Source organism: Trachemys scripta, chromosome 1 (genome assembly GCF_013100865.1).
Source record: "Trachemys scripta elegans isolate TJP31775 chromosome 1, CAS_Tse_1.0, whole genome shotgun sequence".
In the NCBI taxonomy this organism is placed as follows: domain Eukaryota; kingdom Metazoa; phylum Chordata; order Testudines; family Emydidae; genus Trachemys; species Trachemys scripta.
The window spans coordinates 130681828-130695038 of record NC_048298.1 but is presented as its reverse complement, the minus strand read 5'-3'; the positions used below and the strand labels follow the sequence as shown (position 1 = coordinate 130695038).

The 13211-nt window shown below is 44.2% G+C and overlaps 1 protein-coding gene across 1 annotated transcript in view; it reads right to left on the bottom strand.

The window, feature by feature from the left end:
- The window catches only part of CRACR2A (calcium release activated channel regulator 2A), a gene marked incomplete at its 3' end in the record, with an annotated part of 74511 nt that extends 66126 nt beyond the window's left edge, over positions 1-8385 (bottom strand). The window contains 1 exon segment of the mRNA XM_034785201.1: positions 8287-8385. Within this exon segment, the coding sequence (XP_034641092.1) occupies positions 8287-8340 (54 nt within the window).
- Positions 8386-13211: the final 4826 nt, after the last annotated feature.

Here is a 13211-nt window from a genome sequence, read left to right as displayed (position 1 = left end):
GAGCCGGGGGGTCCGCGGGGCCGGGAGCCGGGGGGTCCGCTGGGCCGGGAGCCGGGGGGTCCGCGGGGCCGGGAGCCGGGGGGTCCACGGGGCCGGGGGGTCCGTGGGGCCGCGAGCCGGGGGGTCCACTGGGCCGCGGGGCCGGGAGCCGGGGGGTGCGCCGGGGGCCGGCAGTGCTGGGCGGGCCGGGGGTGGTCGGCCAGGGGCCGGGGCCGGGACCCCAGGGCCCGAGCCGACCCAGGCTGGAGCCGCCGGGGGGCCAGCTTGGGCCGCGCCTCCTCCCCCCACACTCCCCCTTACCTGCTTCAGGCTTCCCGCGACTCAAATGTTCGCGGGAAGCAGGGGAGGGGGCGGAGACTTTGGGAGGGGGTGGAGTTGGGGCGTGGGCGGGGCTGGGGGCGGGGCCGGGGCCCCTGGGAGTGTCCTCCATTTGGAGGCACAAAATATGGTAACCCTATAGGCTGGTGCTCAGGCAGAGTCTCTCTCTAGCTATTGAGAGAGATGGGCCTGACTGTTTGGGAGCTGAATAGAGTACCTAGTGTGGAGCAGGGCTGGGGGAAAGACCAGAGTCGCTGGGGAGCTTGGCCTGGAAAACCCCCAGGCTGCAGGCCTTGCTAAAGGCCGGTGAAGGTACTGGGGTTGCAGAGGGGCAGCCCAAGGGTAGGCAGAGGCAGCAGGTCCAAACCTTCCTTGCTGATGATGAGTGGCAATTATCCTGCAGTCGGCCCCAGTGAGCGGGGGCTAGATGGGGACTGGCAGTAGCCAAAGACAGAGGTGAGGTGGGGATAGGGGGTTGGGGGTTCCCCAGGGAGGGGAGACCCAGTGAGACTGTGGGGTACTCCAGGGGGCAGAACCCTGAGAGAAGGGGCACTGGGGTCCAGGAGGAACATGGGGGCCAGTGGCAGATGAGACACCGGCCGGTAGAGGGCGCTCTGGAGACTGGCGAGCTAATTCCCTGGATGACCAGCAGAAGGCGCTGCCAGGTGAATAGTTGCCCCGCTATTCACAGCAACACAACACTGAAAGGTAAAAGCTGCCGAGGACAGGGATCTTGCACCAGTAAGGTCTTTGGTCTTTTTGTTCTATGTTCATACAGTGCCTAGCACAGGGGTTCTCAAACTGGGGGTTGGGACCCCTCAGGGGGTTGCAAGGTTATTACATGGGGGGTCGTGAGCTGTCAGCTACCACCCCAAACACTGCTTTGCCTTCAGCATTTATAATGGTATTAAATATATAAACAAGTGTTTTTAATGTATATGGGGGGGTCGCACTAAGAGGCTTGTGAAAGGGGTCACCAGTACCAAAGTTTGAGAACCACTGGCCTAACACAATGGGGCCCTAGTCCATGACTGGGCGTTACAGTAATACTGGAACTACACTAATACTAATACTACGTTGCCATTTTTGGCATTATGGTAATACAAATGATTAATAATACTGAGAGGCAAGATTACACAAAGGGACAGAGAGGAAGCCACTGATAAATGATCAGAGGGCCTGGGGAAGGGGTAGAGAAAACCAAGGCTCATAGGGTATATTGTAGAAGTCCATGGAGGGTTTTTTTGTTTGTTTGTTTTTGTTTTTTAACTGGATCCTGAAATGAACTGGAGGAGTTGGAGGAGTGATGCGGTGCTGTTTCCTTCTGTGAGAAGGAAGGCAGCAGAATTTTGCAGATGCTGAAGTCTGAAGATGTAGGATTTGGAGAGGTGATAGTGAAGGGAGCTGCAATAGCCAAGAAATGAAAATGTAATAGTATATCATGTATAGAATCTGGGCTGGATTGGCCTCTCACACTGATTTTACACTGCTGAAACTCCATTGGCTATAATGGAGCTATTCTGGATTTATGCCAGTGTAAGAGAGATCAAAATTTGGTCCGCTGGGTTCAAATTCTGCTCTCAGTAACCTTGATGTAGATGGGATGTAACTCCACAAAAGTAACTAGAGCTACACCTGTGTAAAACTGGTCTACATGAGATCCCAATCAGGCCCAGGGGATATAGATCTAATCAAACTGTCCTTTACTATGAACCGTAATGCTTTCTCAAAGAGCCACAATTGCAGAAATAGTCCAAGCTGAGCACCACAGCAAAAAGTTTCAATTCCTGTGGTTTTTATAACGTTCTTTAGACTCACTCTAAAAGGAGAATACTTTGATAAAGCTTAATAGTCAATGGTATATGAAGCAATAGAAATATGGGAACAGATAAAGCACTGATGCAATAAAAAGATGCCATTCATTGTTTGATGATAATATTTACCTTTTTGGCATAGGAGAACTGATGATTTAAAAACACTCCACCTTACTTTCAAAATATGCCTGCACCATAAAACAAAATGATTTGCATCACTGGAGCCCCACCTTCCATAACTATCATGTACACTAGCTATGTAGCAAGCGAAAGTCACATGGCTTCTCCAAGCCAGCCAACAGAAAATGAAATTAAAGGCTGCATTAAATCCCTTGATACATAGAGCTGCCTTCATATCTGGTCCTGTTCATCTGAATTCCTATAATGTGCTGATATCTTGCAAACACTGGTAATAGCCGAGATGAAAAATTGTAGTTTGCTGCATGTTATTGGATGGATAATTTAATTAGTCAAGGTCACTTCTAAATAATAAAATGGGGCCATCCAAGCATCCATCCATTAAAGAAAACTAATTGTCTGCTTACAAATTCAGGTTGTCTCCCTCCCTGACTTCAATAGATCAGCACAGACCTGACTTTCCACTCCAACCCTGCACCAAGCGTTGAGCTACACATAAATGGGTACAGCATCAACTGGTGTAAATATCATCAGCTGGCTTAGCTCCATTGAATGCAATGGAACTACACCGACTGAGGTTTCTCACAAGCTGCTGAATCCTGAGACGTTTAGGGACTAGTTTTCAGAAGTGCTGAACACCCAGAGCTGAAATCCATAGTGTTTAAGGCCAGAAGGGGTCATTGTGATCATTTAATCTGACCTCATGCATAACGCAGGCCCAAGAATTTCACAGTATTCCTAAATCTAAGTATTCAAAAATGACAAGATTGCCTCAAAAACCATGGGATTTTTAAAAATAAAGGAGGAGTTCTTTTTATTTATTTGCCTTCTGGTTTCTGAGTCTTTATGGTTCACGTGGGTCATATTTTCAAGTTTTTTCTCTGAAACCATGAGGGCTAAACCCTACTTTTTTTTTTTTTTTTAAATGAAAGCTGAGATTCTCATGTTATCTCTTCATTACAGCAGGCGGTTCTTCAAAAAAAAACTTCCCAATATCGCAAGACTTGTGATAAAATTGTAAGAGTCGGCAACGCTGCCTTCATTCAAGTAACAAGCTGGTAACTCCTGTTTGAGTTTGAGTGTATTTTTTAGAACAATATCCAATCTTAATTTAATTTTCACTGATCTAACTGCAATTCATGGGAGTTGTGGGTGCACAGTATCTCTGAAAAAATAAGCCCAGGAACTCTAAAGCAGTGATACTCCGACCTCAGCGGTTCAGGAGCCAAATTAGCGATCATTACCCAAAAAGAGCCGCACTAGTATGAATTCATTGTTTCATTTACTACAGTACTATATATTCATATTTAAACAGTATGACAGGAGAAATATTTAGTGTGTACATATATATTATTCTCACAGCAAAATGAGTGACCAACAATTATTATATCAGTTACAATTGGCTAATAACATAGTAAAAACATGCTGATTGGTTAATAATTAAACCACACAGTGTTTTAATGCCATGTGCTGCAAAGAACCTCAGGAGACACATTAAAGAGCCTCAGTCTGAGTATCACTGATCTAAAGGATTTGCTTAGCAAAAAACCCAGATTTTTTTTTCTTTATTTTTCCCCCTCTGAATACTATGCCTCTATTACAGAGATTAAGCAACATATCCCCCTTATATCATAACATATAAAGTGTTGAATATGCCAGATCAGCAGACTAGGAGACCCATATCTTCTGTTTATGCACAGGGTATGTATGGCATGGGCAGCATTAGTGCCTCATCCCTGGCATGGAAAGTAACCATCTCTAGGGCTATGGGTGTATTGAAATCACAGGGTGTGATTGACGCTCAAGTAGATGTACCTGAGATAACCAGGGTGCTGTAGCACAGCAGTTGTGGCAATGCCTACATCAGCGCCCATGAGTAAATACCCAGGGCTCTGGGCAGTTTGTACAGAAGTATAGGAATGAAAGGGTAGTTCAATCTCCATGGCCCTTTTAATGCTTGGCTTTTCCATTGAGAGAACTAACACATGTGCTTGCCGTGGTGGTAGTTTATGGTTTGTGATTATATGCCCACAGGGAGCCACAACCAAGAGCCACCCAACTCATTTCAAACATGCCGCCAAAGAGCCATCAGATGGAAATGACTGTCAGCCACTACTTGCAACTACGTTTGTTTTTATAAATACAGGTGCATTAACAGTGGTGACATTATCAGGTACAGCATTATTCCTTTCATTAACATGTTTTCAAAACAGACAATGTTCTTTCAAAGACATAAAACCAGTGATCACAAGGAATACAATGCAAATAGAGCCAGAAGATCAAGACAGCAGCAGATTAGACTTCCAAGCAAAGTGAAGCCAACATCCAGCTGTCTGAATTTAATTTCAGAATGTATTTGTTTCACTGTGCCAACTGTGAAGGCAAATGTGAATCCTCCGAATGTGATGTCACATTAGTGAAAGATATAACATTCAATTTATCCCCTGACTGGAATAGATTGTATCATATTGATCAGTACGGTATGTTACTGAAACTTAGTTTTAGTAATAGATTATCTCTGACTTAAACAGTTATTGGCAAAGGTTTAGATAAAGTAGAAGACTTTAACAAAAAAACCCTTTTCAATTATTTCCATACTGATTTCAGAATGATTTGATACATTGGGTGATCTTCAGCTGATGAAAATTGGCATAGCTCCATTGATTAGACCTGGATGAATGAAATGCCAATTATTTTTCAAGCAAAATTTTGAAAACTTGTTTTTTTGCAAAGGTTTCCAGATTTTTTTGAAGTTTTTAAGAAAATCAGGAACCAACAAATTTTTGGTGTTTGAAAATCAAAAACTGATGTTTCAGTTTTTTTGAAATTCAAAATGTTTTTGGTTTCTATTGTTTCATTGAAAAAAATGAAAAATTCAACCTAAAGGAAAGTTTTCATGAAAATAAATTTTTTCATTTTGGTCAAAAATCCATTTTAATAATATAAATTTTCAATTAAATATATCTGCCAGGCTTATCACAGCCTTCAGTGAAGCTGCACCAATTAACTACATCTGTGGAGCTGATCCATGCACCTTAATTGTGTCAGTCTGTGACCTGTTATAAGCATTTCTCAGGTTATTTGGTACTTCAGCTGTAGGTACTGTTCATTCAAAAAATACTTCACGCTTCAGTTTTCTTACGTTTAGAGTTGCTGCAATTAAGAGCCTGATTCTCCATACTTTTGCTCTTGGAAGTGATCTTTCTCATGCAAGTCACCCCACTGAAGTAAGTGGAACAGATTATATGAGAAAGGTCTACATGGGTGAGGATTAGACCTCTAAGGGTATGTCTACAATGAAATGTAAGCCCAGGGTTAGTGGAACTTGAGGTATCAAACCCTGGGTTTGTTAACCTAGGTCTTGAACGTCCACACTCCTGTATAATCCCAGGTTAGAAATTTTTGAAACCTGTGTCCCAACCTGGGGCTCCAGCATCTATACTGCATTAGATCGACCCAGGTCAACTGCCTCCCCCCCCCCCCCACACACACACATAACCCAGACTTCCTAGCACCCTCCCAAAATGTGACGGCTCTAACCCTTCGTTTGTGGTGCAGTGTGGGGAAAACTTGACTGTCCACCGACCTCGACTGTCCAGAGGATAAAGTCCACCCCTGGGGCTGTCGAATACTTTTGGCAGACTCCCAGAGCATAAGTGTGATAGGGCTTTGTCTATACTGCAAAGCAATAGGGCTTGAAACCTCGGGTCCCCAGCTTGACTCAGGCTTGGACCCTCTAACCCTGTAAGGTCCTGGATCCAAACCCTGGGTTAGAGCAACCCATCTCTAGAGAGAAGAGGGGTTAGGATTGAGCCTGAGTTTTAACCCTGGGTTTATGTTGCAGTGTATACATACCCTAGGACAGTGTTTCCCAAACTTGGGACACCGTTTGTGTAGGGAAAGCCCCTGGCGGGCTGGGCTGGTTTGTTTACCTGCTGCCTCCGCAGGTCCGGCCAATCATGGCTCCCACTGGCCGCGGTTCACTACTCCGAGGGACGTACTGGCCGCCGCTTCCAGCAGCTCCCCTTGGCCTGGGGCAGCGAACCATGGCCAGTGAGAGCTGCTATCGGCCGGACCTGCGGAGGCGGCAGGTAAACAAATCGGCCCGGCCCACCAGGGGCTTTCCCTACACAAGCGGCATCCCAAGTTTGGGAAACACTGCCCTAGGATATGTCTACAATGCCTCTGGGAGTACACTTCCCAGCACAGAAAGACAGATGGACAATGCTAGCGTTGCTCAAGCCACTATGCTAAAAATAGCAATGTAGCTGGGGGTAGCACGAGCTGTAGCACAGGTACTGGGCCTGAGTACTTACCTGTGGTCCGGATAGGTTTGTACTCATGTGGCCAATCTGAGCCGGCACCCTTGCTACGCACCAGCTATGCTGCTACTTTTAAGGACTGCTCCAGTACAACTACTGTGTGTGTGTGTGTGTGTGTGTGTGTGTGCACGCTTAAGCTGTGAAGCATGCTCACAGCTGCAATGTAGATTAGGGTTGCCAACCCTCCAGGATCGTCCTGGAGTCTCCAGGAATTAAAGATTAATTAAAGATTATGTCATGTGATGAAACCTCCAGGAATCTGACCAACCAAAACTGGCAACCCTAGGTAGCTTATACCCTCTGTTTGTTACAGTTGTTTTCCCATTTTATACAATACACCATGTATCTTTACTGTCATCTTCACCCAGGAACATAAGGTATAAAAAAAGACCTCAACACTGTTTGTTCTGTGGGGCTTGGCTATTCCAAATAAGGCATGGGAAATGTATACACACAGATCCACTTATCTGTATTTGATTAGCCGGTTGTGTGTGCTTCTGGTTCCTGGTCAGACCTGCAAAAACATATCCTGCTGTCACAAGGAACTAGTAATGTATTGCTATGGATTCTGAATGGGCGTTTAATTCATCACTATTTGCAAGTGGAAATATAATTCTAAATTCCCTCTCCATGAGATAGTCAAAGGTCATAAAAACTAGTTCTGGAGGAGGGTCTTGAAAATGCCCTTTGCTATTCCCCTCTATGCTCCACAGGTTCCATAGCAGGCTGATCTGTGCCTGTGAATGAGGAGAACTGAACAAGGAGCAGTTCACCTCACCGTTACTTCCGGGGACCAACATTTAATACATCTCCCTGTCCTGGGAAGTGAGGAGCGGGGAAAGGAGGAGGGGGATTATCTACATGCTCTAGGGAAGAGGCACATTTGCTCTGGCCTGCGCATTTGTTAAAGTGTATTGGCTTATAACCCAGCCAGTCCATGCCTGGAGCTTATCCATTCTCACCCGGGGTTAGATAGAGTTGCTATCATGACTAGCTGCATAGCAGAATGCATGCTGACCCTTCTGCAGTGTGCTACACTGGGATAAGATCCACTACAGCAATACAGCCCCACGCCAGCTTTTACCCAGTGTGGTGGCTTGATGGAATAACCTGGGCCTATATAATGAAATAAAATACATGCCCACTCTTTAATGGTGACTGCATATTTACTCCCCGTGCCTGGAAAGACTCTGAACAAGTCATTGATGTGTGGGAAAAACATAATGTTAATTTCAGCCTAACCACAGTGTGAGGTCTCTCGCTAAATGATTTCAGTGTTTGCAAAACTGAAAGACAGTAGAAAATGAGTTTAAAAAAAACAATGTATAAGGTTTTTTGAAAGTACTGGTAGGGGAAAGACTGAAATATAAGGATAATATCTAGATACTGCTCTGCTGAATGTCCCTTTTTTAATGCAATTCCATAAAATAGTTTGATTTTCCTTTAACATTCATTTTATATCTGTGTAATTCCATTGACTTCACTGCAGTTACTCCTTATTTTCATTAGCACAAGCAACAGTAGAATCAGGCTCAATATTAATACATTTTATAACAGTACTTTTTGCCATTCTGTTTCCTTTGAATACATAGGACAGAATCCTTCCCCCTCACCCCCATCAAAGTCCTATTGACTTCAGTGGAGCCAGGATTTCAGTCTGATATACAGTCATAGATGTGACAAGGTGGAAATACCTTAAGTCTTTTGGTCCATCTCCCTCCACTTAGTGCAGGATTATTGACAGTCATAATTTTGCAAAAATAAAAGTTACTTCCTTCTCCATGACTATCAGACACGCTTATCAGGCATGTCAGCATATGATGTTACTCATAGAACTGACAAGTAAATATCACTCCACCTTTTGGTCAGACAAGTCAAGACAACCACTTAAATTAACTCTTAGCAGAGCTTTTGTCATATTCTTTTTTATACTCTTAGGTCTATTGAAGTTATCATAATTAAGATCTAACTTATTTTTACCGGAGCTTTGTTTAAAAAAAAAAAAAAAGAATAAAGTGAATTTGGTCCTAAAGAAGGTGTCAGACTGACAGCTCGAGAGACTAACTGCTTCTGTTTGTCAGAGGAAGAAGTATAGCATGTGCAACAGCAGGGTTAACATGTCCTCTTCTCTAATGTGATTCATCCCTGACCTGGAGAGACCTCCTGTAGGACTGAAAAAGGAGTTTGGTCACAACAGACCATTAAAGCCTTATATCCAGATTTTCACAGGAGCTCAGTGCCCAGTTAGGTCCCAAGCTGAATTGGCCAGCTGTTTAAACGTGCTCAGCTCCTTCTGAGAACAATGAATTTGTTGCCATGCACTTTTGAAAAGCTGGTGACTTAAGCTCAGTGGCTTAATGGGGGCCCACCAATTCTGAAAACCTGGACCCTTGTCTCTGAAGAGGCTGGTAGCAGGGTTACTATCACGGGGTGGTGGCTTTCTTGTGTGGTGTTGACTCCTCCTGACCACTAGGAAATGGACTGGGACTGCTAGCTGTAAATAGTTCAGAAACACTCAATCACCCAATCTAAATCCTAATTCATATTACAGCAGCCACTGAATATTGTGCTGCACGGTGTAGGTGGCTGCTAGCAAGCATGTATTTTGATCACTGGGCAATCACAGATCTTGCTGTCGAGCATGCTATCCGCCTTTCATTCAGGCTAAATGGAAGAAGCAATTAAACTCCTTTATGGAATAAAATAGCTGAAGTAATAGAAGCCACCAAGGCACTGGGTCACTTGGGAAGGCCCGAGCAAGAACTAGCTCAGGGAGAATGAGAGGTTTCCCTGAGACTGATTGCAAATGCAGGGGCTGGGACATTGATTGGTGTGTCTGTGTGTGTCAGAAACAGGGAGTGACCAGAAAGCCAGGAGAAAGACAGAGAAGTACTGGTGACTGTAGCCCTGGGTGGAAGCCAAAAGAAAGAACTTCTTTGGGGGCACAAGAATGGCTGGAATGCAGCCTTTGACTCTGAAACAAAGAAACCACCTCCTGTTTGTTTCTATGATGTTTAGGGGAAACGGGACTTTTTTGTACACCTTTGTAAGTAAGCGGGATTGCACCCAAGAAAGACTTGACTCATCATCAATTTCCCTTCATAATGGAAACAACCCAGCAAGGCCCCCCAAACTGCCCAAGGGGCAACAACATCTATCAGATGGTAACAATATTAATTCACTACCAATCTGGACCACAGTCAAATGAACAACCTTGTGGTGAAAGGGTGCATATCTTAGTACTAGTTCCTAAAATACCCAGTCCCCATCACTCAGTATCTTTTAACTTTATCTAAGATATAGTTTGCATTTTCTTGTCTGATACAGAAGTCTGTAATACATTTCTAGCAGCTCAGCACTTCTTGGCGCTCAAGTTCATTAAAGATGGTTAAAGCTTATTCTGGAAGATGATCAATAGAGGTGCTCCCAAGTGTCAGAGTTCAGCAGTGCGTGCATTTTCACAGCTTTCCCCGAGGAAGTGCTAATGATCAAGATGTTTCTAAAAAACATCAAAAAATCTTGCCTACTGTATATAATTCTTCACTTCATTTTCAGGCCTCTGTCTCTGATCTTGTTTATCAACATTGCCTTGTTTGCGTGTTTAAATATCATGAAAGAATCTGGTCACAATTTTTCATTAAAACTGACATTGGAGACAGGCAGAAGATGAAAAATTATTCACACCTGGAAAAATACCTTATAATGAGAATAGAAAACATTAATTTACCTGACTAGTTACTGGAATGGGGAAGTTGCACCACACGTATCCATGTGCCATCAGATACACATGGGATGGCAAATCATTAACTTCTTTATAAAACAGACTGAATTGAAGAAAGATTCTAAATGAGGATTTCAGCTAGTGGGCCAAATACTCTGCTGATGTAACTCCATTGACATCCATGGAATTATACCAGTGGATAATTTGGGCCAGAGTGTGTATTTGGTGTAAACTATCTAGCTGGTTTCAGGCTCAAAGTAGATAGATGGGCACACTTCTCCACTTGGTTTTGGATTGGAATTGGGAAAATCTAGGTGAAGACTACACCTTTGTGATGGCCTGACTTTCACCGCCTTGTCTTTGAAGTCAGAACACACCTTTGCCTGACCTTGGAGGACCTGTTTTACTGTCTACCCATGAAGGCAGATAAATGTGAGTCATTTTTAATTGTCTCTAAGGGACAGTACTGAACAGTCAGTGGACTGCTTGAATGATGGCCTGTCCTTAGCTATCCATAATGTCTCCTAAACATCCTCACAGGTCGCCTGCATATACAGAGGCCCTATAACAAATGAAACACATGTGGCTGGAATACTGATCACTGCATTGAGACCAACTGATTGTCACATATTATTACTAGGCAGACAGTAGCATCCAGAGATCCAACCAAGATCAGAGTCCCATTGTACAGTCCTGTACAAATGTAACCCTGCAGATTTTACAATCTAAAGATGACAAGATGTAACAACTGGGTGTAACAAATGATTTGTAGAATCAAGGCAGGGAGGATAAAGAAAACTGTTAGAAGAACAAGTGTTATGTAGGCCTGCAGTTGGCAGTTTTCTGAAGGTATCCAGGTCGGAATGGGCCTGGAGGAAGGATTTGAAGGACAGAGTATCTTATGGATTTGTGTGAGGAGGGTGCTCTGGTCAATATGGTATTGCATGAAAACATGTAAAGTTTCTTGTGGGAGAAGCAGACAAATGAGCGATCAAAGCTGGCATAATTTGTGGAGCAACAGGGTCAGGGCAATGTGATAATATTCCATAGCAAACAAATATAGAGGAACAAAGTTCTGAAGGGTCTTAAAAGAGGGAAAAAAAACAGAATTTATATTTTATGTGGTTGAGAACTGGAAGCCAGTGGAGAGACTCAAAGTGAGGGGGAAGTGACATGAGGAAAAAAATAGAAACAGAAGGCTATTTTAGCAGGAAACTTGTGAATGGACCTGAGCAAAATAGGTAGGTGGGATAGAAGGGGAGGAGAGGTCACATTGGATCTTCTCAATCTTCTTTTTGAAAAAGTTCACAATATCCTGGGGGTGGGCACGGGAGGATGGGCTTATGAAGGAGTCAAAGGCCTTGAATAAGTATCTGGCATAGCAGGTGTGGGATTCAGTCAGGGTGGAGAAGTGAAGTTGCCTGACCAGGAGGATGGCAAAAATGAAGGAAGAAAGAATGATTTTACAGTGGAGAAACTCTGTGAAGACATGGGATTTTCTCCAGAGATGCCCAACACCACATGAAGGGAAGTTAGGGTTGGTGGGACACTGGGCTGAAGAAAATTCTGATAGTGGAAAGAGCGGAGTGGAGTGAACTGACAACCAGGTCTATGGAGTAGACAGCCGGACAGAGAGGGGTGGGAGTGACAGATAAGTAGTGGTCATTGATCTGAGGTTGTAGGAGCACTGGGTGGAGGGCCAGAGGGCAGTTGGTTGATGGTGAAAGAGAGGTACCGGTGGCCAAAAAGAGAAATCAGCTGAGAGATCAAAGAGGAAGCAGTCTTTAATGAAAAAGAGGACAAGTGAGAGGCCATTTTAGCAAGTGGGAGAATTGATCTGGGGCTGAATCTCAAACAAGGCAGTGACAGCAAGGAGATGGGCGACTGAGAGATTAGGCAAGATAGCGATGTGGCCTCTGAGGCTGCACTGAAAATGATGGAGAGCGGTTTTGAGTAGAGGAACAGGGGCAGCCAGGTGTCAAAACCAGAAAGGAAGGTGGATGAAGAAGAATCAGAAAAGTGGTGGTTAATGGCTACCTGGTGGGGAAGAGAGGAATAGAGTTGGATGAAGAAGCAATGAGGGAACAGAGCAATGGAGGGAGAGTAATTGGAATCAGCATGAGCAGGAGAAGAGAGCTTATAAAAACCTCTGGTGTGGCTGTCATGAAGTAAAGAAGATTTTCGTCTCTATTAGTAGTGTTTGCAAAATGTCATCCAGGGGGATTGTTCTGGGTGATGTACAATCTGGCCAGGATTAGCTGCTGTTGCCTGGAAACAGTCAAATATTAATCACTGTGATGAGTTTTCTATCTTCTGTGAAGATAAAATTAATCAGATTTGTCCTGGAATGGTTGTTTCCAAGGGGGCAGATCTGTGTCTAGAGACAGCCTCATCGTCTCTAGCTGAGTTTCAACCAGATTTTCCTCACACTAAACCTATGCACTGAGGGATCTTCCAGTTGCCCGTCATAGCTGGTTAAATCAAGCAGTGTGGCACTGGGTCTGTTGGATGAAACCATTAGCAGCTCCTGAGGGCAGGGCAGTGTGTCAGCTTCCCTAGTGACTTATACACCCTTCTTCTTCTTAAGGTGGTGTGTGGCCCTTCAAGAAGAATTCCGCATTCATTCATCCTGCCAGCTTTTTTTTTTTTTTTTTTTTTTTTTGCCACACCTACACACCAATCCTGATGAGGTCCTTCTCCATTAACATGATGTAAAAAGGTCCCTAGCACTTTGCAAGGAATTGACTGAAGCCTTTAAGAAGTACACCCATATCTTGTCCCCTTTTCACACCAACACATGAGGTTGTGTTGTCTCCAACAGAACCTTGTCTGACCACCTGCTCCACTGCAAACACCTGGCAGGCCTACAAATTGGAGGGCACATTAAGTTCTTGAGAT